General features: G+C 39.8%; 1 protein-coding gene across 1 annotated transcript; it reads right to left on the bottom strand.

Moving 5' to 3' along the window:
* Window positions 1-8,702: 8,702 nt before the first annotated feature.
* Window positions 8,703-23,259, bottom strand: SNX20 (sorting nexin 20). Its single transcript, XM_068411503.1, is given in 5 exon segments — window positions 8,703-8,840; window positions 8,842-9,447; window positions 11,949-12,100; window positions 14,932-15,109; window positions 22,659-23,259. Coding segments are annotated over 4 exon segments (987 nt in total). The 5' UTR covers window positions 15,098-15,109; window positions 22,659-23,259; the 3' UTR covers window positions 8,703-8,777.
* Between the last annotated feature and the right edge of the window lie 184 nt (window positions 23,260-23,443).

The following is a 23,443-nucleotide window of genomic DNA, read 5'->3' as shown; positions in this document are numbered from 1 at the left end:
TGACACACAAATAACGTGCCCAGCTCTACCATGTGCTTCCTCTGACTGTGACTAGCTGTGTAATTGTTCTTTGTCTCAGCATTCCACTTGTTCGTTTATTGTGTTTACTGCTCTCATCCTCTCTATTGTGAGCATGAGTGGCATGCTACAGTGTGGCAGAAATAGGGATAAAGTGTCTCCCTTGCACTGCCTTGATGCTCTGCCTCTTAGCCATTGAAGGGTTTTGGGGTGGCAGCAGCAAACAAAGGCTGTTTCAGAGTGCTCTGCCTTCCCAAAGGGAAATGAATTCCTTTCCTATACAAGAGATTTATATGGCAAATTAGGTCAGTTATCATTAAGCTACTGCACAGCAGTATAATTTTAAATACATTTAAAATGTAAGTACATTTAAAATATATTCTGATGCAGTACAAATCAAGCCTCTTACAGTTGCTATGCAGACCAGTTAGATGGACATGGAGCATCAAGGAACAAGTTAGTTGGGTTTACTGCTGCTTGTGAAGACTATGTAATTTATACCATTGTTTTTGTTTACTTACAACAAGTATCCTCACTTCTGTCTCCTCAGGATAAGAAAAATCTAAGTGCATAGACAAAAATCAGTTCTTCCTGTCAGTCTCTCTGAGTTACTGCTTTTACCTTAAAAATCTGCATGATTCTCTGTTCTCCAGAGGAGATGAAATGAATGGAAACTTATGCCCTTCCTTTCCCAAAGTTTCCCAACATCAGCCCTAAAAATGCACCCTTCTGTTATGCACCGACCAATCATTTGTTTGCTTCTTCCCAGATTCTTTTCTCTCTTCATGATTCCCAAATAACAAACTTTTCTTCCTGGCTGTGCCTCTTTTGAGTCTCCTTTTTTGATCGTCACAATTTAGTTTCATGGCAGACTTCATAATCTCATGGGCACCAGAGCTCTCTGCCAAGGTTTATGCAGATTTAAAGCCTGGATTAATCTGGCCCAGTATTTATAAAATGTTCTGAACATGTGAGGCATTATAAAATCACTGTATATTATTACTGAGTCCATGGAAGACCCCCCCCTGCTAACTCAGCACACATTTAAGCTGCTGTTCCTAGAGGTGAGGTGCAGTGACAGAAACAACCAAATCCGTGTCTTGTCTTCTGAGATTGTATCTCTCTCCTTTCTTTCTTTCTGTCTCTCTTTTTTTTCTTTTCCCTTCTCCTTCCAGGATTTCTGGAAAAAACTGAATAGGAAGGAGAGAGACCCCCTTCAAAGTTTTTACCTCCTGGAAGTATTCTTTTAAAGACTTTGGCATAGTCTTCCTGCTTTTTGCGGGTGCTGGACTGCCCAGTTCCCTCGTGCTGTTTCCTAAGCACTTTTAAAAGCTGGCAGCCTCCACAGAAACTTTTTGGGGAAAAAAAAAATCTTGACGCAGAGAGAGGCTGTTTTCGAACTCTGCTCTGCAGCTGGCACACAGTGGTGGGAGAAACCAGTCTCCAGATCCAGGCCATCCCAGCAATTGGATAAAAATCACTAGCACAACTCAGAGAACTGTAGGCCTATGCTAGCCAAATCTGCCGTGTTTCTCAGGGGCTGCTTCCAAGAACATTTCTAAGAAGTCTTGTTACTGAAAGCACAGATGAAGGAGAAGACTGGCAACTACAGTCCAGGTTTAGTCATCATGTCTTCCCATTCCATGTTATCGATGATCAGACAAAGCTCAAAATCAAACATGTATATGTATAGTGTTTGGGGTATATTTATGCCTTTATTGAATTAAATTAATGGAGCTTTAAAATACTTTATAGTACGTGGACTCAACAGGATCAGCTCTCGTTTTCACACCTGGGAGTGCGCCTGTCTCAAATGGAGTCAATAAACTTTCCCTGGCACTGTTCAGAAGGCATTATGGGTCCATTTATTTTTACTTCCCTCCCCCCATTATTTGATAGTTCTTTTAAGAGTTGTGAGTTTAACTTGGTTCCTTTTGATCAGGAGGAAAAGGTACTGTAGGAACTGAGACGCTGCAGTGGCTCTGGCTTTGAACTCACCAGGTCTAAAAGCCTGCAAGAACATTTTCGCTTTCAGCTTTCTAACCAGCCCATAGAGCTGGCTGATAAAGGTGTACGTTAAATTGTCCTGAAGGACAGCTAGAAAGCTAGGCGCTACAGTCTGAACTCACAATGGAATTGAGATATACATATTTGGCTTAATCATATTAAAATTTAAATGTTAGGCTTCAGAGTAGATTTAAAAAAAAAAAAATCAAGTCATTAAATCCTTTTTGTTTTAAAAAAAAGTAGTTTATTTTCCATTCCGTTCAACTTGCGGGGGTCCTGAGCTCCTGCAAATGCTGCAGCTCCATCTAGTGGCACTGCAGCCAGTTGTCAGGGGAAGGCAAATCCTGTAGAAATGCTAATAACGAAGAAAAATATTAGGATTTAAATTCTGTATTTTCAGTAAAATTCTTTAAGATTTCTTTTCGGTTATCACAGTTAGAGTCTACTCTAGCGCTGTCTGGAATGAAACAATATTTAAATTACACTAGTTTAGAGAGATTAGTATATGAACGTCCATCCAGTCTATTTCTTTTCAGTATTTTTCTTGCCTGAACAATCACAGACTTACAGATGTATTCCTGTTTCTGATAAAAGGTAGCATGTTTAAAACTATGTATGTGGTACTTGTAAAAGCAGCTGTGATACAAATTTCTTAAAACACTTGGCAAACATTTGTTAAGCATCAAAACATTCAAATTTGTTTGTTCTATCCACCCATCCATCGTGTAGAGACTGTGCACATGTTCATATAGTGAGTAGCCCTTATTCTGCTCTCAATTAGATTATACTTCATTTCAGTGTAGTTACTCTCAACTCTCACTGGTCTGAGATGAAAATTAATGTCTTGTGTATCTGTACCTAGAGCAAAGATACACTCACAAAGTGCGATGAACATACGTTGTAATGTGATCTTAACATAAATAGGTTGGTTCTTTGGGGTTCTCACCTCATCCAGATGGGAATTGACATCCAGTATTTTACACCATTACAACTGTGTTTAGTTTTTCAACACATCTTGTTCCTGCCTTTGATCTAATCAGAAAATAAACATTCTTGATTTGATTTGCTCAGCTGCTGTCTGAGCCACAAACCCTAAATTTCATCTTGTGTCCTGAACTCGACTCCCATGCTGCTTGTACAAATCTGCTGAATTCAATAAATGTATTTAGCCTTATTAAGATTCAGGAAAGCAAATATTATCCTCTAGTGATGCAGCAGACAACAGGAGTTAATAACAAGTATGTGATAAAGATCACAGGATTCCCTGTAAACAAGATGCTGCAGTGCACAGAGAGCATCTTGTCTGCATATTTTTCATAAGTAACTAGGCATCCTCATGGGCTTCTTTAGTTATTTTAGAAAGTTGTGTAAACAGTATTATCTACTTAATGCCCCAAATGATATAATAATTGATATGGAAATGGAGTAAAGCTCAATAGATCGTAATACAACTCTCCGTGGACTCTTGGAGATGATCTGTCCAGATTTTATTTAAATTTTCTTCTAGCTCATATGTATGCAGCCTGTGGTTCGTTAGACACACTAGGCAGATGTTGGCTGGACAATATTTTATTTTTTTGACTTTTTTTCTGGAAAAAATTTAAATGTGGTTTATACTTGGATTGTTATCTGTTATAGGTATACTTCAGAGATGTCAGTGACAATGTGAAGATTAAGATCGTACTGAAAAGCTCTGATGCATTGTGTGCTGTCATTGAGAAAAGTGGACAACAGATTGCTAGCATATATGGTACTCTGCAGTGGTTGTGTGATTCTTTCTGTTTAGACTACAAGAGCAGTGGAAATAAATACCAGAGTTCTAAGAAATACTTAAAACTGGAAAAATATATTTGAAAATATTTTTACGTTCCTTCTTGTGGAAAATGATATTGAAGCCTGGAGATTTTTTTATATATTCTAAAAATCTCTTATGCAAGACTTTCTGCTTTGTTATTTTTATAAAGTAGTGGTTAAAATATTTTCCCTATTCAACCACTTATTAGTTCTTCAAATATATTCACTAGTCAGACTTACTCAACTGTTTTCCATATCCCATGCAATTGTCTCAGGTGTATGATATCAGGCAAAAATTAAGCTGTGTTGTGGTTGTCCCTGCAAGATGAATGTAAGGACATGCAACTGTGACATGTTTATGTTTTGCAAAGCTGTGATGCCAGTTGTGCTTAACTATTTCTCCAGACCACTGTATTAGACTTCGGGAAAAATCCCTTCTCTTATTTGTGCCACAATTCCCCCAGCTGTAAAATGGGGAAAATGATACATTGGAATGTACTGATAAAATATAAGTAAAACATAGCTTTATAGAAGAGGGCAAAGCAATATTAGTATTCAAAAGAAATCTGAGATTTGATTAGACTTGATCAAGGTCACCCAGCGGGCTTGTGATGTTGCCAGGAGCAGAGCTTGAGTCTCCAGACATTCTGTCTATTGACTGCAGCTGCCTTCCAGGTATGGAGAATGGCTGATGAATGTAATAACGTAAACAGGACAAATGCCAGCAACTGCTCATTTCCATTTATTTTATTAAACCAAAGATTTTTTTTTTTGTAAAAAACACATTGTTTTGGGAGACAGGAAATGGATGAAATGGATTTATTTATAAAACAGGCTTTTATCACTCAAATATTGTACAGTAATGAAAAGTGGAAGTAAAATGGCTGACCTGGAACCACCTGCTTACTTAATTTATCTTCTGTTCTTGCATATGTGGTAGTGCCAGGGTTTTCTGCTTCCAGAAAACTTCACTGATGCAGTGCTATTCACTTTTGCTGGCCTGGCACCTGGAGAGGTGGGATGTGTGCTCTGGGGACAGCACGGAAACCCCATGGAGAGTGCACAAGGATTTTAGTCATCGTTTCTCCAATGGCTTAACAAGAGTTAAGGAAGGGCAATAGATAAGCAAGACACACAGATGTGGATGAAAATGTTAGCTATTTTCTTTCTGAGCCATTCTTAAAACATTATTCAGAGGAAAAACAAGATGTGGTGGCAGGTGGAAAGCACCCATTTAATTTTTATACATCTTATGAAAAAGCCAGGACAGATTCGATTCACAAATGTGGGGGCTCTGCAGCCACTACTGTATCCCTGCACCGGGCAATATTAATGGGGAAAGAGACTAATGTTCTCTGACTCCCTGCAGGAAATCTGCCCTCCCTGGCTACACGTTTTTAACTGCGGAAGATAAAGTCGCATGTACAGGCAGAGGGAACCCAGACCTTGCAAGCTGTCATTCCAAATGCAAGATAGTAGGGTCAGTATGGGAGCAGGAATGCCATTACCTTTTAGTGTAGTAACATGTAACTGCTGAATACTCACTTTGCTGTAAAAATCAAGTGAAAAAGAATATGCAGAAGTTGACTTTTGAAAGATGAGTAAATGAAAGCAGAATTCTTTTGGCAGGTCCGACCAGTCTCTGAGAATACACAGCTAAGAAATCAGAACTGGCCGATTGCCTGTGGAGCGGATGAGGCAGCATGGTCTCGCTACAGTCAAGTGCAATAAATAGATAATTTTGTAACTTCTCTAGTGTATAAGGAAAGTAACACCTGATTCTAAAATAAGGTTGCATTAGGAAGAAACTATGCAATGAACAGTAAGTACACAGGTTTGGCAACTTACTGCCTCTAAGTTCTCTTCTATTTCAATATTTCTTCAAGAAATGAAATAGGCTTATATAAATCAAAATTGCCTCCATCCCAATCCCCTAAATTAAATGTTGGAGTTAATTTATTTGGTCAAGTTTCACAGCTTTTCTGTTCAGTGAGTACTGAAAACCTGAATGAGGAAATGTTACTGGGGAAGTACTGGGTGAGGAAATAGGGGCACAGAGGTTAAGTTACTTGTGCAAAGTTCAGACCAAGTCTGTGGCAGAGCTCCAGGTAAAATCCAGGACCCGTGGGTCCCCATTCATTGCCATCACCGTACTAGCTTTTTTTTCCAAGGATTTTCAATGTCACCTCTGAAGAGATTAATAAATCTGAAGGTCACAGGCTCTGCATTTGTAGGAAGGGAGTACATACATGATTTGCTTGAGGGAGGTTGAATTGTTGGGGGAGATCTTAATTTTGTTGTATTCTGATAGTAATGAAATCACAAACTGATTTTATGAACACTACACTTGACCCTTTGACACATGCTATAGACTCTGCAGATTCATACATGAAGTGGCTTGACTGGAAGTCTCAAGGCAGCAGAAATTGAAATCAGCCCTTTGAGTGAGGCAGATGGTACGTTCTTCCTGTGTAACTCTGAAGACTTTGTGGCTGACTGGTTGCCACACATGCCTCACTGAAAAGGCTCTCCATTAAAGAAGTTCAGTGTGGGGGAATTATCCAACAGACACTTTGTTCTTTCTTCACACTATTCCTGTATTTACTTAGTCCATTTCCCCCCATAATACAAGGAGACTGACCTCTGCCTTCTGGTGAATAGGGACAAAGTGACCTATTCTAGGACCATTTTGCTGACAAAACTCTGCCAGTACATTATATGGAAAAGCATTCTCAGAAGAAATTTGGTTTATACCAACAAAGCAGTGGGGTTTTTTTGGCACTGTTTATTTTAGTGCCTTTTGAATTATGTAAATTTTTCTCTTAGCCAAACAGCACCTCCTCATATTCCTAATGTGCACGGCCATGCTTGGTTAGCTCTGGATCAGTAAATCCTTCAGAGATGGAAACTTACAGCATTACCACAAGTAAAGGTTAAGTAAGATCTCTTTGATGTGCTGCTTTCCTGGTACTTGCCCTTGCTAGACAGCATGTACTTATGAACGCTCTAATCTTGCAGGCAGCTGTAGGGTGAGGGTCTGTGGACACAATTAGCTACTCACATACAGTCCCATAGGAACCTGAGGAGAACCCAGGGCAGTTGTGCCTGGGACACTGCACACAATGAGGGGAGGAAGCAAAAGGGGGGAAGTTATTTTTCCCTATTCTTTTTGTCTTTCACCATGAACTGCTGTAGATAGAGCAGCATGATGGCCATACTTCCTTTCTGCCTTAACTCCAAGTCGCCCGAGTGTGATGCAGACCCCAGTCGTGCTTTCTTCTTCACTACTTTGTTACTGATTCAGACATGATCCTCTAAGAAGGTCTTACCTTTGATCCATTTTAATTGTCCTGCAATATGGTATGTTGTGGGAAGATTAGTCCTTAAGTCTCTTTCTTAATTACTCTTAATTCTCTTACTTCTGGTATAACTAGAAAAAATAATAATTGTCAAATAACAAATAATCCACATATTTTGAGTTTAATGCCTAGTTGCTAATAGCTACTTAAAATACTAACTTTCCACCCTAGACGCTCCTTTTATTCTGTATTTTTTCCAAGCCATCGTTCTTGTAACAATGCACAGCAATTTTTCAGGTTCAGTGCACTTTCAGTTAGCTGATTCTTCCATGTGTCTGGGAGGTAAATTAATACACTGATTCCTAATTTATAGAGGATGTCATTGTGGCGCATGTAGTATCTGTACCTGGAGTACAGGCTGGAAAGTACTCAGTGAAATATTTTCAGCAGAGAATAATGACCCATGTTAACATGACATGTTAATTACAATATTTATGTGAATTAAATTACCAGATTATTAAAATAAGTGTATAGAAGAGATAATACAGTTGGGGGAAATTACAGATGCAGGTACATAAAGACTTTTTCAGCTCTTAGGAAGCTTTCACAGGAGCATTAGGGCCAAGACAAGCTTAGTATTTCTACATGTGGGTTGGATCCCTGAAAGAATTAGCTATGGATCCCTGAAAGAATTAGCTATAATATTGCAGTGCCACCAAGATATTTGCATGGTGTACCAGGCTGTAAAACTAAGGCAATGCCCAATTTACATAAACCTCTGAAAGGCAACAGGGAAGCACATGCTTAACACAGACTGACTGTTAACCATGTGTCTCACAGCTTGACAATCAGGATTAAATGCTAGCCAGATGTTCTCCTCAACAGCACTCTTGTGTGGTTCCTTTCCATTATGTATATAGCTCATGTGGTATGAATTTTCTACCCCAGTCGGAGCTGCATTTAAAGATCACCCCAAACTAGGATGTGCCTTCAATGCAAGTCATAAAACTGTATCAGCCACAAAAGGGAAATGAAGCATATTCCCTCATCTCTGATAAAATGATCATCACTTGTATTTTTTGCTCCTACCAAAGTTGATTGTAAACCTTCCCCCAGGTCCTCCCACCCACTGACTTCAGTGGGAACAGGACTGATCCCATCACTCTCAGAAATGGCAAGTATTTGACCAGGCTTCAGCTGCAGGAGTAAAAAACTACATTCAGTGTCTGAAGATGCATCTTTTAGATTGCATTGACTGAGAAGATATTTCTCTTCTTGAAAAGAAGTAGTTTCCACATGAGCAAGCAAGCATCCCATTCTGCAGATTAAGTGCTTTATTTATTGTATTTTCGTATTCTGACTTTTCACATGAAATAGGCTATGTTCAAAATAAGCAAATAATAAATGATTTTTTTGTTGCAAATTTCTTTCCAAAAACCTTAATAAGCTTAGGTGCTCCTCATATTTGTAGAGTAAATATAGTATTTTTTCAACATAAATGTTAATGTCCCTTTTGAACATGAAAGATATTTAATTTTTTTCTATTAATATAAAGTTATGTTAGCTAAACAGGTAATTTCCAGTTCTTACTCATTCAAGAGTTTTTTTTCAGGGAAAGGACCTGACAGCTTTGCTCTTTAATGAAATTGTTTCTTGTGTTCATTGTACATACTCTCGAACTGCAAGTTCTTTCAGGGTAAAAACCCGTATGGGATCTTTTTTTTGCCTTCCATTCTTCCATTTTTTCTTGCAAAGACAGAAAATCCTTGCCAAGTTCATATGCCAACGCGATCATTGTTTCTAACAAGGAAATGTAATACCTGTGGCTGGTACGCACACGAAGGCGTGATAAAGCTTTTTCTCCGTATTCAAAAGCACTTGCTGGGTTTTCCAGGTCCTTGTGGCACACCACAATAGCACAGAGAGTAGGGACAATTGCGACAGGGTTGCCTCTCGTCAGCCTTTCCTGCAGACCAATGACTTCTAAAAGGATTTCCAAAGCTTTGGTGTACTGGCCACCCCGCAGGCAACCATATGCTTCCTGAAGCTCTGGCCTTGTTAAAAAGTCAATAAATTTTTTTGATCTTCGGATACATTTCATAGAGTATAGAAGTCTCAGGTAGTCCTTGAAGGCTAATTTCCTCTCATTGATTATTTCTTCAGTGAAGTTCCCTGTTAGAGTTTTTTTGGGAAAGGTCACATCTTCCATTTCTTCACTAAACTCCTCCAGCAGATTTCTGTGCAGTTTCTCAAAATCTGAATAACGCCGTTCAATTACAGACTTGTTGCTGTCAAAACTCCCTGTTTGCAAAATTATGATTTTATACATCTAAACACAATAAAACAGAAAAATAAGCATGAGAAGGACCATTCTAGCCCCACTGCAGTCAGATTTTGTCTGTAATTGCTTTGAAAAGACTTTGTGCTTGTATATTCCACCAGCCAAAACCTTCCTGCACCAATTTTATGTGTGTAATCTTGTATATTCCTATCGCTTATGGTACTGCTGCTAAATTAGTTGCTGCCTGAGATTATGGTGCACACACAGTGTAGGCCTGATCTTTGAAATCTGCCGCCATCAAATTAGTAATTCCCACCTCCTGCTGTTTTGGACTTTTGTCACCAGACTTTGCCTTAGCATGTAAATAAGTTGTAGATAAACAATACACAAACAGATCCTATCCTGCATGGTGCTGGGAATGGTGAACTAGCAGCAGACTGGAGCATGTAAAAAATCTCTTACAAAGCATTTCTGTAGCCGTACTTTGTTTATAACAGCCATGGCTGCTGCGATCAATCATCTTCAGTGAACTGAATGGATTTCCCAGACTTAATATTGAATGTAATCTATTTTACATTGGTTGTAATACTCAGAAATGTTGTTTGTATCAGATATTTCTAGGGATTTGGGGCTGTTACTAATGCTGTGAAAGAAGAGAGAGTACTTGGCAGTAATACTTGGTGTGTGCAAAAATAAGATGGAGCAACTCCAAAGCCTTTTTTTCCCCTCTAAATCATTGTCCTGTTATTCAAACTTACTTGGCATATAAATAACGCAAAAAAAATGTGGCATTTCTGCAAAAATCTGTTTGCTATCCCAAATCCTTCATTAACAGCAACGCTGTCCCACATTAACCATACTCAAGAGTATGTCTTCCTCTGCTCTTCACTAGCCTCAAAATGACTATAATAAATGCGATATTAGAAAAATAGCTGCAAAAAATGTGTGTGTTATGTGTTGTACAAATAGACCCTCTTCTGGCCCTGATCCAAGCATAATGATGTTGAGGAAGGGCCAAATCCCTAATGTGCGTAAATCAGTGGAGCTCCACTGGGGCCAGTTTAACTGTGTCACCATACACCAGCTAAGGACACAGACTGTTGACCTTGCTGGCTTTTGGATGATGACCACACATTCAACTTCACCCTGTTCCCACTGAATTATACAGGAGCTGGAGCAGTTCTACTCATGCCAGTTTTCTTCACTGCTGTTGAAGGGTGCAAACCAGTACTATCGCTAGTGTCTGATTATCTTCCTTATTTTTCCTTAAAGAAAAATTCTTTCTTTTAATCTTCATAAATGATCTTTACAGGCACTTCATGAAAGGTTTCTAAATTTGAGATGACTTCTCTGATCTGTTTTCATTTGTAAAAACAATTCCAAAACAATCATAAGAGCAATTTTTGAAGTTATCATTTTATCAAGGGCAGCTATGTGAATAATTTACAAGTACTTGTTGTTTTATTTGTGGAGTGTGCAAGTAAGAGGGAAGAAATACCATTTACTTAGACTATCATTCCAACTGGCTAAATTTTCTTGTAATGTAAATCTTTTTGCCTAGGTATATAACTTATGACTAAGTTTAACTACTTGCATGTATGCTGAATGATACTCTTGTTCTCATACTAAAACAATTTTTAACTATTCAACAAGCTGGATACTATTGAGTGTATGCAAGAACAGCAGCATCTAAGTAGGTGTGTACAGCATGCAGCAAGATCTTAGGACAGTGTCTGGAACATTTACCTGCTGTTCAAATTCTACTAACCTGCATCACCCAGTATCAGCAACACTAGTATGATTCTTAGCATTTTTCACCTACAGATTTCAGAGGTTGTTGCAAACAAGGAAAACATCCCTATCTGAATTTCACGGGAGTACTGAGAGAGACTTGCTCTAGATCAGTCCTCCTGAAGGCCAGGAGCAGAATCAGAAACAAAAACAAAGTGCCAGTACTGCGAGTAAAGATTCAAAAATCCAACCCGTTATGTTGTTCCTGTCCCTCATACTCATGTTTCACTTTAAAATTATGACAGAAATATACCACCTAATGGAGCTCTAAGTAGGGAAGGAGAACAATCCCAAGTGATCTAGCTGGAGGATGTCTTAGACTTTGTCAATGTCAAATAATTTTGCACTTGTGCTAACATAAATCTCTGATGTGGAAGTTATACAAATGCAATGCAGCTGCTGCAGAAGGCTAGCTCAGTGGAAGTGTAACTATATTGATATTTTTACACTTGTGTGAGTGTCCTTAATGTTGACAAGCCTCTGGGTGTTAAGGATACTCAGGCTACTAATTTACTTGATATCACTTTTCCACTGCTGCAGATTTTGTGAACTGATTGTCAGAGGCTTTTTTTAGGAGCAGATTCCACCAGCTATGCCCATACAATCAGTGAGAACAGGTTCTACTTGGTATGATCACGATTTGCAAAACTTGGCCCTTGGTAAGGCTTTCATGCAGTGAGGCATGCTGTGTGCTGTGCAGAACCCTGTAGAGTGAATAAAAATTAATGATCTTCTTACATATTAATTTCTTAGCTTACCACATATTTAGATAAGTGGTGCTCTACAATTCTGGTTGATGGGATTTCAAAAAGGAGTTTGACTTGTCTGCACTGGTGTTTTTCATTCCTCCAATATTCCTGAAGCTCTTTAGTGGTCATCGAAGAGTTGGGACTTAGGGATGCACCAGAATCTAAAAATAACATATTTAGTATTTCAGATTATAACCTTTGCATTTGGAAAGAAAAGTCTTATGCATTTATTGTGAAAGGAAAGCCTAGAATTTCTGTTGCTGTAATAGCAAGACCTGAAGATTGATAAAATAAGTGATTTCACTGCTAATAAAGACAGGTCCAGATTCTTTGAGGAAAGCTATTGTGGTCTGAAATTTTGAAAGGCACCAAATCAGCTGCAGAATACAAAGTTATAAAAAAAATACTGAAAAGGAGTATTGTATGTCTAGGTTGTAACCTTGGGCATGGTCTGAGCAGGAGATATGCTTCACCATCCCAGAAGTAGCCCTAAGAAACGCTGACTCAGTCTTCTGAATCAGATGTTTCTCCAGGCTTCTTGGTTGCTAAAAGGAGGAGATAGTACAATGCAGATGCAAATTCGGACATATATTCAAACACTGACCCTATTCAAATATTGAGTTTGTGCAGTAACAGGTGAAATCTAAGAAAACATGCATATCCTAACCTTACAGGTGAAACAGATAACCAGCTCAGCCGGGAGGAAATCTCACATCCTCTTTTTCTTTTGTAGCTGAACTGATGCCACAGTTGAGCTACAAATGTGTTACATACCTCCCTCCCTTCCTCTCTCTCCCCGTCCCCAGTCACACACACGCACAGAAACATATATACATATGGATATATAAAAATGTAGCACAGCTGGTTGAAGAGTTTGCTTACAGGGGAATTTGATGTAACTTTTCAAAAGGGTGATTTCGCTGTCTTTGACATCTACTGACAATGGTTTTCATTGGGTGGCATATAGGCTAGCAAAGTGGATAAAAGAAGTAGAATATTTGTATTTCAGTGGCCGCACCAGTCCAATTTCCAATCAATAATCTCTCTCTCAATGCAGTCAGCTGAAGTCAGTCTGCGATATGTCTAGCATTCAGACAATGGAGGTGAATGACCACAAATGAATGGGAAGATAACAGTTTGATGCAGAAATAGAACTGTAAAGGCACCTCAGTAGTCCTTCAGTGGCCCCACTTCTACATGTTCTTAATCATTTGGCCATGCAGTTTCAATTATCAAGGCCTTTGGGCTTTGGCTCAATCTCTACAAAGCATATATTTCCTAAGAGAGGTGGGGTTTATGACATTTTTGCAGTCTGAAAATCTTGATGAGATTATATATATATTTTGGATTATATATAACATTTTATTTAATACCAGATGACAGCAATCTTAGGCATAGTAAAAGTTCAATGCTGTCTCTTCATAAGGCATGTGAGAAACTACTGCTTGAGATTAGCTTCAGTCTTGGTATCCTTGCTGTTACTACCAAGAAGTCCAGATTTTGTGATGTACAGAAAGTGCACTCCCAAGACAGGCCATCTGATGATCACTGTTTTGGTCCCTGGTGTGTAAATTAAATCTGGAATATATTTCACAGAATCACAGAAATCACAGAATGTTAGGGATTGGAAGGGACCTCGAAAGATCATCTAGTCCAATCCCCCTGCCGGAGCAGGATTACCTAGACCATATCACACAGGAACGCGTCCAGGCAGGTTTTGAATGTCTCCAGAGAAGGAGACTCCACAACCTCTCTGGGCAGCCTGTTCCAGTGTTCAGTCACCCTCACCGTAAAGAAGTTTTTCCTCATATTTATGTGGAACCTCCTGTGTTCCAGCTTGCACCCATTGCCCCTTGTCCTGTCAAGGGATGTCACTGAGAAGAGCCTGGCTCCATCCTCATGACACTTGCCCTTTACATATTTATAAACATTAATGAGGTCACCCCTCAGTCTCCTCTTCTCTAAGCTAAAGAGACCCAGCTCCCTCAGCCTCTCCTCATAAGGAAGATGTTCCACTCCCTTAATCATCTTCGTGGCTCTGTGCTGGACTCTCTCTAGCAGTTCCCTGTCCTTCTTGAACTGAGGGGCCCAGAACTGGACACAATACTCCAGATGCGGCCTCACCAGGGCAGAGTAGAGGGGGAGGAGAACCTCTCTCGACCTGCTGACCACACCCCTTCTAATACAGCCCAGGATGCCATTGGCCTTCTTGGCCACAAGGGCACACTGCTGGCTCATGGTCATCCTGCTGTCCACTAGGACCCCCAGGTCCCTTTCCCCCACGCTGCTCTCCAACAGGTCTGCCCCCAACTTGTACTGGTACATGGGGTTGTTCTTGCCCAGATGCAGGACTCTACACTTGCCCTTGTTATATTTCATTAAATTTCTCCCCGCCCAACTCTCCAGCCTGTCCAGGTCTCTCTGAATGGCTGCGCAGCCTTCCGGTGTGTCAGCCACTCCTCCCAGTTTTGTGTCATCAGCGAACTTGCTGACAGCGCACTCTATTCCCTCATCCAAGTCATTAATGAATATATTGAATAGTACTGGTCCCAGTACCGACCCTTGAGGGACTCCGCTAGACACAGGCCTCCAACTGGACTCTGTCCCATTGACCACCACTCTCTGGCTTCTTTCCTTCAGCCAGTTCACAATCCACCTCACTACCCGATCATCCAGACCACACTTCCTCAGTTTAGCTGCGAGGATGCTGTGGGAGACCGTGTCAAACGCTTTACTGAAATCGAGATAGACCACCGCTTTGAGGCGCAAAGGATTTAAAAGGAAAACTCTATATGTATATATATACACCAGGATGTGCATCTCTTTCACTATTGCTACGTTATTATTACAAGTTTAATCAAGGCTTATTTTCAGTGGAGTATAGCAGTGTAAATCTGGACTACTGCTGCAATAAATAAATCAAAGTTTTTTATATAAAAGATTAATGGCATAAATAGCTACATGAAAAATAAAATTATAGGATAGCATCAACCTTGCAGGTCATCTTTTTCTGGGTTTTCTTTTCTCACTTGACAAGAAATTTCAGCTTTGGGTTGATTTTGTTCTTCCTCAGGTGGACTTTTGGTAGAAAATGTAGTAATCTTGCTTACAGCTTCCAACAGTTCCGTTTCTGCTGTGCAGTGTGAGTCTTGGTCCATTGCAAGCTATCACTGAAAGATTACAAGAAATGTGACATTTCTTAGTAGCATGCCTTTAGAGGATGCAGTTTAGTAATCTCATTTATTGACTTACTCATTGTTCTCTGTGAACTTCTATGAGGGCAACTGTAGTTTCATAAAAACTAAAGTAATAAACTGAAATATCTACATAGCTACCAGTGAAGAACCATTCTATTACCATTACCACTGAAAGTGTTTGGATATCTTTTTGGCAGATTAAAATTAAACATGAAAACCGTTAAGAAGTTATGTTAAATAAGATTAGGTGGGGAACTCTATTTTTATCTATGAGAATTTTGTCATAAACTTCAGTGGGGGCAGATTTTTTCTCCTTGTACTTTGCCCTCCAGCTTGCAAGTATGAGTTCAGATGAACTAAAGACTTGGAGATAATTAGTATAACTAGCAGTCTGGCTCTCTTATACTGCTAGAATCTACTGTTCTCAAGACTCCAAAACTTGCTATCTGTTCTTAATCACAACCTGTAGGGCAGAATAGGGCAATATCTAAAATAGTATAATACTTTTGTTATATTTCAGTTTCAAGTTCTCTCCAGAAACATGTCTCTGTACTGGGAGAACAAAACAACCGAATCTGGCAATGGCTAGTGTCCTCGTTTCACCGGAATTTTGTTTCAGTTTGAGGCCAGCCATGGTGATCAGGGCCCTTAGCAGCTAAATGCAGGGCAGCTGACCCAGGCTGGCCCACAGGTGTATTCTGTATCATTAATGTCAAGCTCACTATAAAAGGGAGGGCTTGCTGGGGAGAGGGGGGGCTGGTATTGCTCTCCTCTCTTCTGGTATTCCTTTTTCCTCATTGCTGATGATTGGTATTCCTGGACAACCTGCTGCAACCCTGTAGCTAAGTATACTTTTGTGTGTTTTGTGTTAGCATTTATATTGGTTTCTTTATTTTATTAAGTCTGTTTAATTTTAACCCACGAGTCTCCCTCTTTTTCCCAATTTCCTTCCTCGGTTGGGAAAGGGACATTGAGTGATAGAAAAACTGCTATTGTTTAGCCCTGGGTGTGGGCTAAAGGAAGACAGCTAGGTGGAAGGAGAACTGAGTTTTCTAATTATTATACAGAAGCATTCTCCCTTTACTTGTCTTTTTAACTTCTATATTGTGCTTGTGGTCGATCTGTATGCATGTTCTGCTAGGACTACTATTGTATCACATACTGATAAAATGCCTAACACAATATACTGCTACTCCATAGACCAGATTGGCCATTCTGCTGCATAAATATCTCCCCAGGACAGTTTTTTTTTTTAAAAAAAACCCTACCTGTTACATCATTATGTTATACTAACAGTTGAAAAAGTTCTCAGAGCATCCAAACAACTTTGCTGTGTTCTGTCAGTTAGTATGAGAGACGTGTTGCTCACAACGCAGCCAGCAGATGAAAATCAAATAACAGAACCAACCTACTTTAAAAAAAAAAAAAGTCTCCCTGCTGTAAATGTAAAAATAACGCCCAAGTAGTGGTTGTTAAGTAATGAGAGGGTTTAGGACAGGGTTGTTACTACATATCATTTTGCCTCCACTTGCCTACCACACAGTTATGCAATGCTGGATTCAGAGGTGAGGAAACTCCTTCAGCAGACTTGCTGATTTCTGGCAAACTGCAAGGCTATAAAAAGAAAAGCAATCACTTTCCCCACTGGAAATAATGGAAGTGCAAATCCCTTTCCTCTAACAGAAAGCCTTCCTTTGCCTGCCTTGGATAAGCAAGTACATACATGTTGTCATCCTCAATAAGAGCATCATGGAAGCCCTTATTTTTGGACTAGGAGACGAAAGTTCTCACTGTTCTTCTAGTCCTCCTTAAGATCTGCTTTTTGAACATGAAAAGTAGCCACTTATTGTCTAACTGCTTAGTCTTTTGAAAATCATGACAGTTTATCCCAAGAGCATAAACTTGCAAATATTTGTTTTTAATGTAAAAATAATCTCAAATATAGTAGATTAAATGAGGAACCTGAAAATAGCCAGACAAATTTAAATGCAACTTTTTTCTTGGTTGTGAGTTGGTATAACCCTATAAGCAAAATTGTATTTATATTAAAGATATATATCTTCATATATATGTATAACTTTATATACATATTTTATGTATATATGTGTGTATGTATATAAAAATATCACTTTAAAACATGATTTACCAGAGAAACACAACACACTTGTAAATAGAAGAATGCAGAAGTGAACACTATGATATACAAGTCTTCTGCCTTGAACAGATCTGCCTTGAGAACTATCTGTACTTCATATAAACAGTTTCATTTTCACATCTAAAAAACATTGTAAGTTCTTTTAACTAAGCTACTATTTATTTTTACATATTAAAAAAAATCCAAACCAATACAAAAACCCTGCAACAAATTACACAATTTTACTTATGACAGACACTCATCCCGTTTCGTTTCAGGGAAAATGCCACTCCAACTGCTTCACTGAGTTTTAAGTAACACTAGTAACTGAAGTGCACAGAACACTCACCTGGAAACTACTGAAGAGTTTTTAGTTGTGGTGCACGTGTAGTCTGCACAAAGTCATGAAAAGCCTGCTTTGCGTTTTCAAAACACAAAAATATGTCTGTGTTTTCTTCTAACCGGCACATTCTGTGTTTTACAAAAAGGAAGGAAGAAGCCTTGATTAAATCAGACTTCCTCGTCCAATTGGCTCACTGGTTCAGCGCTGACTGATTACGCACAGAATTTCCTATCTGCCTCTGACAGCCCTTGCGCTGTCTGTGGGCGAGGCATGGCCTGTCATCAGCAGTGCAGCTCCAGCAGCAAGGGCAGGTTTGCAAACCCCAGTGTCAGGCTTACACGTGCAAACACAAAGTCTGGCAGAGGAAAGAGTTCAAGAGTAAATGCAATCACAAAATCAATGAAAAATTCTCCATGTGGATTTCTGAAACTAAAAAAACACACTTAGCAAAAAGAGAGATTAGGAAAAAAGAGCCAGATCTGTAAATGTATTTATGTGGAAAAATATGCTCCTTAGGACATCATTAAAATACAGACAACATCCAGTTCAGGAAAGAAAATGCAGATGGTACCACAATAAATAGCCTCACTCTATGTAAACTTGCACTTCTGACAGAAGTCCCAATTCTACACAGTGCTTAAACATATGGTTAATATCAAATATCTGCTTAATTAAAGTTCACAAAGGAGCATTATCATATCTGACACGACTACTAAACTTGAAATGGGCTTATGTGTGCGCCTAAAATTAATCCTGGGCTTAAATTCTTTGTTGAACTGAGGACAAAGTAAAGAAGAACGATGCATTAATCCACATGTCCTTTGGCCCAGATGTTTCCTTTTTCAGTTCACTTCACCTTGGAAATTTGCTTTAAAGCATCAGGATAGCTATTTCTGGGGTAAATAATATGAACATTATCTCTTTTTAGTAATGTTAAGTTTTCCCATTGCCAAAGCCCCCTCACTGAAAAAACAAGAAATTTTAATGCAGCACAAATGTGGGAGGCAAACATCCAAAGGACCACATGGATCCTGCCCCACACATTCCTTTAGAACAAACAATTTAAAATAATGTAAAACCAGGGCCATAAACTGGCAATGCCTCTCTTCTGCTTTATTTGCAACATAAAACAATGCCAACTTTAACTTGGACTCAGTCTAAATGTAGAAGTTTTGCCAAAATAGCTGTCAGAATGATGAAAAATCATTCCCATGCAGCTACAGCCATATTGGCAAAAGCCCTGGTGTAGATGCTGTTATATTGGCAGAGTCCTTTAGCCAGTTTAGCATGTTCCATGCGGAAAGTGATTTAACTTACACCAGAAAAGAAATCTGTGCTTGCCAATACAGCTCTAAGGTGTAGCTATACCAGCCAACCCTTTTAAGTGTAGACAAGGCATGGGTTTCTGGCTCAAGTCTCATTCCTTTAAAGTTAGATTTATGGGTTTGGTTACAATTGTGAGCAAAAACCAAGGGGGATTTCAGTGCATTTCACTCACGCTGACAGTTCACAGATGTATCTAAGCTTTGAATTCTGAATCTGTTAATTTATGTGTTGCCAAAGAGCAATGTATTATTTTGTGATGCTTAGTGCTATTGTCCTGCTCTGGATAAAGCTAGAAGAAAAGAGGAAAGTATATTTTTCAGTATATTAAGTATGATCTCTACTTTCAATTATTTCAGAATAAGTAAGTCCTAATCAAATTAACCTGGATGATTAAAGAAAAGTCAAATCAGTTATTATGAGCATGGCTGACTGATATGAAATAATTTACAAATCAAGGGTGTTCGGCAAGAATTCTACCTGCCTCAGTAGAGCCAGCTGTTACGGTCACAGCCGGTTCCTGAAAGGGTTCCTCATGTCCAGGAGCCGTGACATCCGCAGCAGGTTTAGCAGGCTGCTCCTCCTCAAGCTGCTCCTGTGAGGTCAGGCTTGGTCTGGACAGCCCCTCACCCTTCACTGGGACCCAGTGTTGTTAGTCTGGCAGCATTTTACTTTCCTAAATGTCTACTTGATTAGCACATTCAAAAAAAGTCTACAGTAGACAGTGGAGTTTGCTAGCAGAATGCATAACTAGTATCTTCCTTTTTATATTCTCAGTTCCACTTCCAACAGTCAAATACTGTGCAAAGGGTTAAGCAGTGGAAAAGGGGAATTTCCACAATGGCAGCATACCATTCTGAGAGATGGGCATAGTGCACTTACACCATTGATCTATCTGACTATTCATAAAGCTGTGGTAAATTTTAATGGAAAAGCATGTTCTGTCATAGTCAGTGATGGAAAAGGGATCCTCGTGCACTGGCTCACTTCGAGTTTGTATTCTGTGAGCACACTGACTTTGTCTAGCATATGTAAAAAGCACAGTGTTAAAATGCATCTACTGAGGGATATGAAAAAGTGCTCTGCAATAACATAGGAGCGAGGCAAGGTTAAAATCGTAACACTGCAGTGCATAAAGGTGGTTGTCATAGGAGTTAGGTCCTCCATACCGATGTAAGATGAAAGGACTCATTTTAGGAAGACTAACCTGAAAGCTTATGTCTAAAACTTGTTAACTAGCCACCAGGTGAGCTAGCGTTGCAATGCCATGTTAAGGATGCCTGTGTTGAGAGACCTTGTTTGTGCTTTTGCTGGTTAAAGAACCAGAAGGGATTGCTGCAATAGTGTAAAACATCCTGCCTTGATTTATACCCTGATTTGGGCAGCTCACATTTTCCCAGTCAGATAGATTACATAAAGCCAGACAGACACAGTATTTAAGCATAGGATACAAAGCTGGTATCAGCTTGAAAAATTGTGAGATAAACCAATGTTATGTACAAACTGTAATTTACTGCCAGATTTTATTGGCATTTTATTATAGACACAGCAAGGTCTTATTCTTGTTAAAGAACATGGCTGTAATACCCCTATTACAAAATACTCTTCAGCTTCTGTCCTAAGAAATACAGCTTCAGGCAACCTTAGAGTCTGTGCTGCTTTTCCCTCTCAGGCCCCAAACTATGTAACTAATCCTTATTTATTTTACCAACTCATTCATTAGAACTGTAGATAATGAGAAAAAAACAAGAGGAGGCAGAAACACCTAACATTTATCCAAGTCCCCTTTTATCACATAACTAATATTTAGAAAGTGCTGTAATGTTGTCTTTGATGCTTCTACAAGAACCTTTCCACTCTTTTTTAATGCAGCTGGATAAATACCTACCATTTCCATGTTTGACAAAGCAGAAAAATTCAGCTGTTCTGCATGAATAATCTGCACTTTTGGGGCGATGCTGTGATAAATCAATACCATACTCCTATACTGGCACCGCACAAAAATTGTTCCATGCTATTTATATAATGCTTAATTGAATAGTGTTGTGTCATTTGAAAGTGGAATTTGTTTACCATACTTCATTATTACAAAACATGTCTCTTAACAAGAGTGTGTTTTAAAGAAATAATTTGCTGTTTAATGGCAAATATCTTGTGCTGATGTTAGTGACAGGGTTTTCAACATGAAAGAAATGTAACAGGCCCATTTTACACTGCCAAAGCCCTGTTATCACTTTACAACTCCTTTATACTTCTAAAGGAGTATGAAGGGGCTTTAGAGTAAATAACAGTCCTGGCCTGCCTTTCATCTGTGGTCTGTCAGTGACATAGAGCTGTAACGCAAGCCCCGTGGGTCAACAGGATATTAACGTGGGTTACGTTTCACAAGCACTATTCTGTCTGTAGAATGACAGACTTTCTAAATGGTCTATGTTGGTAATTTTTCCTGCTGAAATCATAGAGGGTTAAGTACATAATTACATGGACTAGAGAAATATCTTTAAATATTTGTTTTTGAGTTATTAGGTATACCGCATGTAGTCATTCCTATCTATAATTTTGATATTTTATTCTTATAATGTGCTTGTCCCCTTTTCTTCTCAAATATAATTACGGTGTACTTTGGATAATACTTATGCTCACATTCCACATGTAATTTATTTATATCCAAAATGCAAATATAATGAAATTTGGGATAACAGGATTTATAGCAGACATGCTAACACATTTTGTAGTAGCATAGAAGGCAGCTCTCCAAACGGAGGAAAATGCAGCTGCTGTGTATAGATAGCCACCTTGAGGATGAGCAGAGCATAACTTGGGTTTACTGTGTGCCCTTCTGCAAAATGAAGCAATGTAATGCATAAATCTTAGTATCTTTTGACTACTATTTATTCTTTAAAAATTAAGTATGAGTTTAAAATGGAATTCTGCTTTTAAGAGACTAAAAAAAATTATTAGTGTGAGTTTCCTCGGGAGTTCCCAATAAACTCCTGCTCGTTTCTGACCCTCAGATTGTGTCCTTTCCATCCTGCACACACCCACACTAAGACCCTGTGTCATGCCTACCCATCTCCCTACTGACAGCCATGGTAGTGACCGCCATCCCTTCAGAAGTGGGTACTCCAGCCCGATCCTGGGCTGCATTAGATCTGCTTACTGACTCTCTCTAGATTCTGTAGATCTATAGGGAACAGCCTTTACTTCAGCTAATGTTGAACTGCACGTCACTGAATTACATAAAGATGTGTATTAAAGGAATGTTAAAGATGTTAGGAAACTAGGGAAGTGTTTATTTGTATGTCAACATTATCATAACCACCTTAGGTACATGATCATACACTAGTTTTTCAAAGATGCTTCTTTGTAGTAAGTCCATTTGTAGCAGTACAAAATTTCAGAAGTGTTTTTTAAAATTAAATTTAAAGCACCAGTTTAGAAAACTATGTGATTTAAAAAAAATCTCTAAAAATAAATGTTGTCTTCTGGAAATGCTGAATGCATGACTAGAGCCTTTAAACATAACTGTCCTGTTGGGCAACTCCTTTCTATTCTGGAGTTCATTCTCTCATTTAAGAAGAGTTCACTATATATAAAAAACACTGATGCTAAGTGGATAAAATAGAACAGCATTCAGATGACAGTCACATTCAAAAGTAGGTTGATTCAAGAGGAACTACATTTGGCTTTTATTTAATCAACTGTTCAGTAGCATTACTTACATTTCTTGAGAGCGCAAGTATTTCAAAACGGGGTACTGAAGCCACACCAAGTTTGACATTCATGAACAGTCCCTAGGTACCTCTACAGCCGAGCGCTTCATGAGGGATACTTGACAGTACCCCCCGAGTTTACTAAGCAGTTGAAAACGCTGTATACTGGGGCAGCCGCACGTTGTGTGACAGCACTGCCAGAACCGCTCGGGCCATCTTCTCGGGCAAACACGAAAGGGCAGTTCACTTCAGTTAGTAGTTTTTAACTTGGGAGAGGTCTGTGGCTGCTGCCAGGTCCCGAGAAACCTCATTTATTCCGTCTCCACGTGTTGCTTTTTCAGGGCTGCCGCCTCTCCGGGCACCCGAGCGCGCCGGCACCTGCCGGTCTGCAGGCCCCGAGCTGTCAGCCGCGCTGCGCAACCCGAAGCGAGACACGGTCCCGGTTCGCCCGACGTGAGTGCTAAACCGCTACTGAACTCCCCGCCCCCCCCGGGCATGCAGGCCCGAGGCCGCGCTCCGCCGCGAGCCAGCAGGCACGACTGACGCCCGCCCAGGCCGCGGCGCTGGACGCACGCGTGCGGGCTTTGCAGAGAGCGCTGGAGGGAACCGGCCCGGCCCTCGGGCAGCCGAGCCCCCGGCAGCACCGGGCCCTGAGGCGCGGGACACGCACGCGCCATCAAATCAGCCCCGCCCTAGCTCCCGACGTCCCGCCTTCACGCTGTGGACGGCCAATCAGCGCCCTCAAGGGGAGAGTTCCGCCAGGCGCCTCTTTCTGACCCCCCCGACCCCTCCCC

This window comes from Nyctibius grandis, chromosome 12 (assembly GCF_013368605.1).
Source record: "Nyctibius grandis isolate bNycGra1 chromosome 12, bNycGra1.pri, whole genome shotgun sequence".
NCBI classification, from domain to species: domain Eukaryota; kingdom Metazoa; phylum Chordata; class Aves; order Nyctibiiformes; family Nyctibiidae; genus Nyctibius; species Nyctibius grandis.
This window is presented reverse-complemented; position numbering and strand designations above follow the sequence as displayed.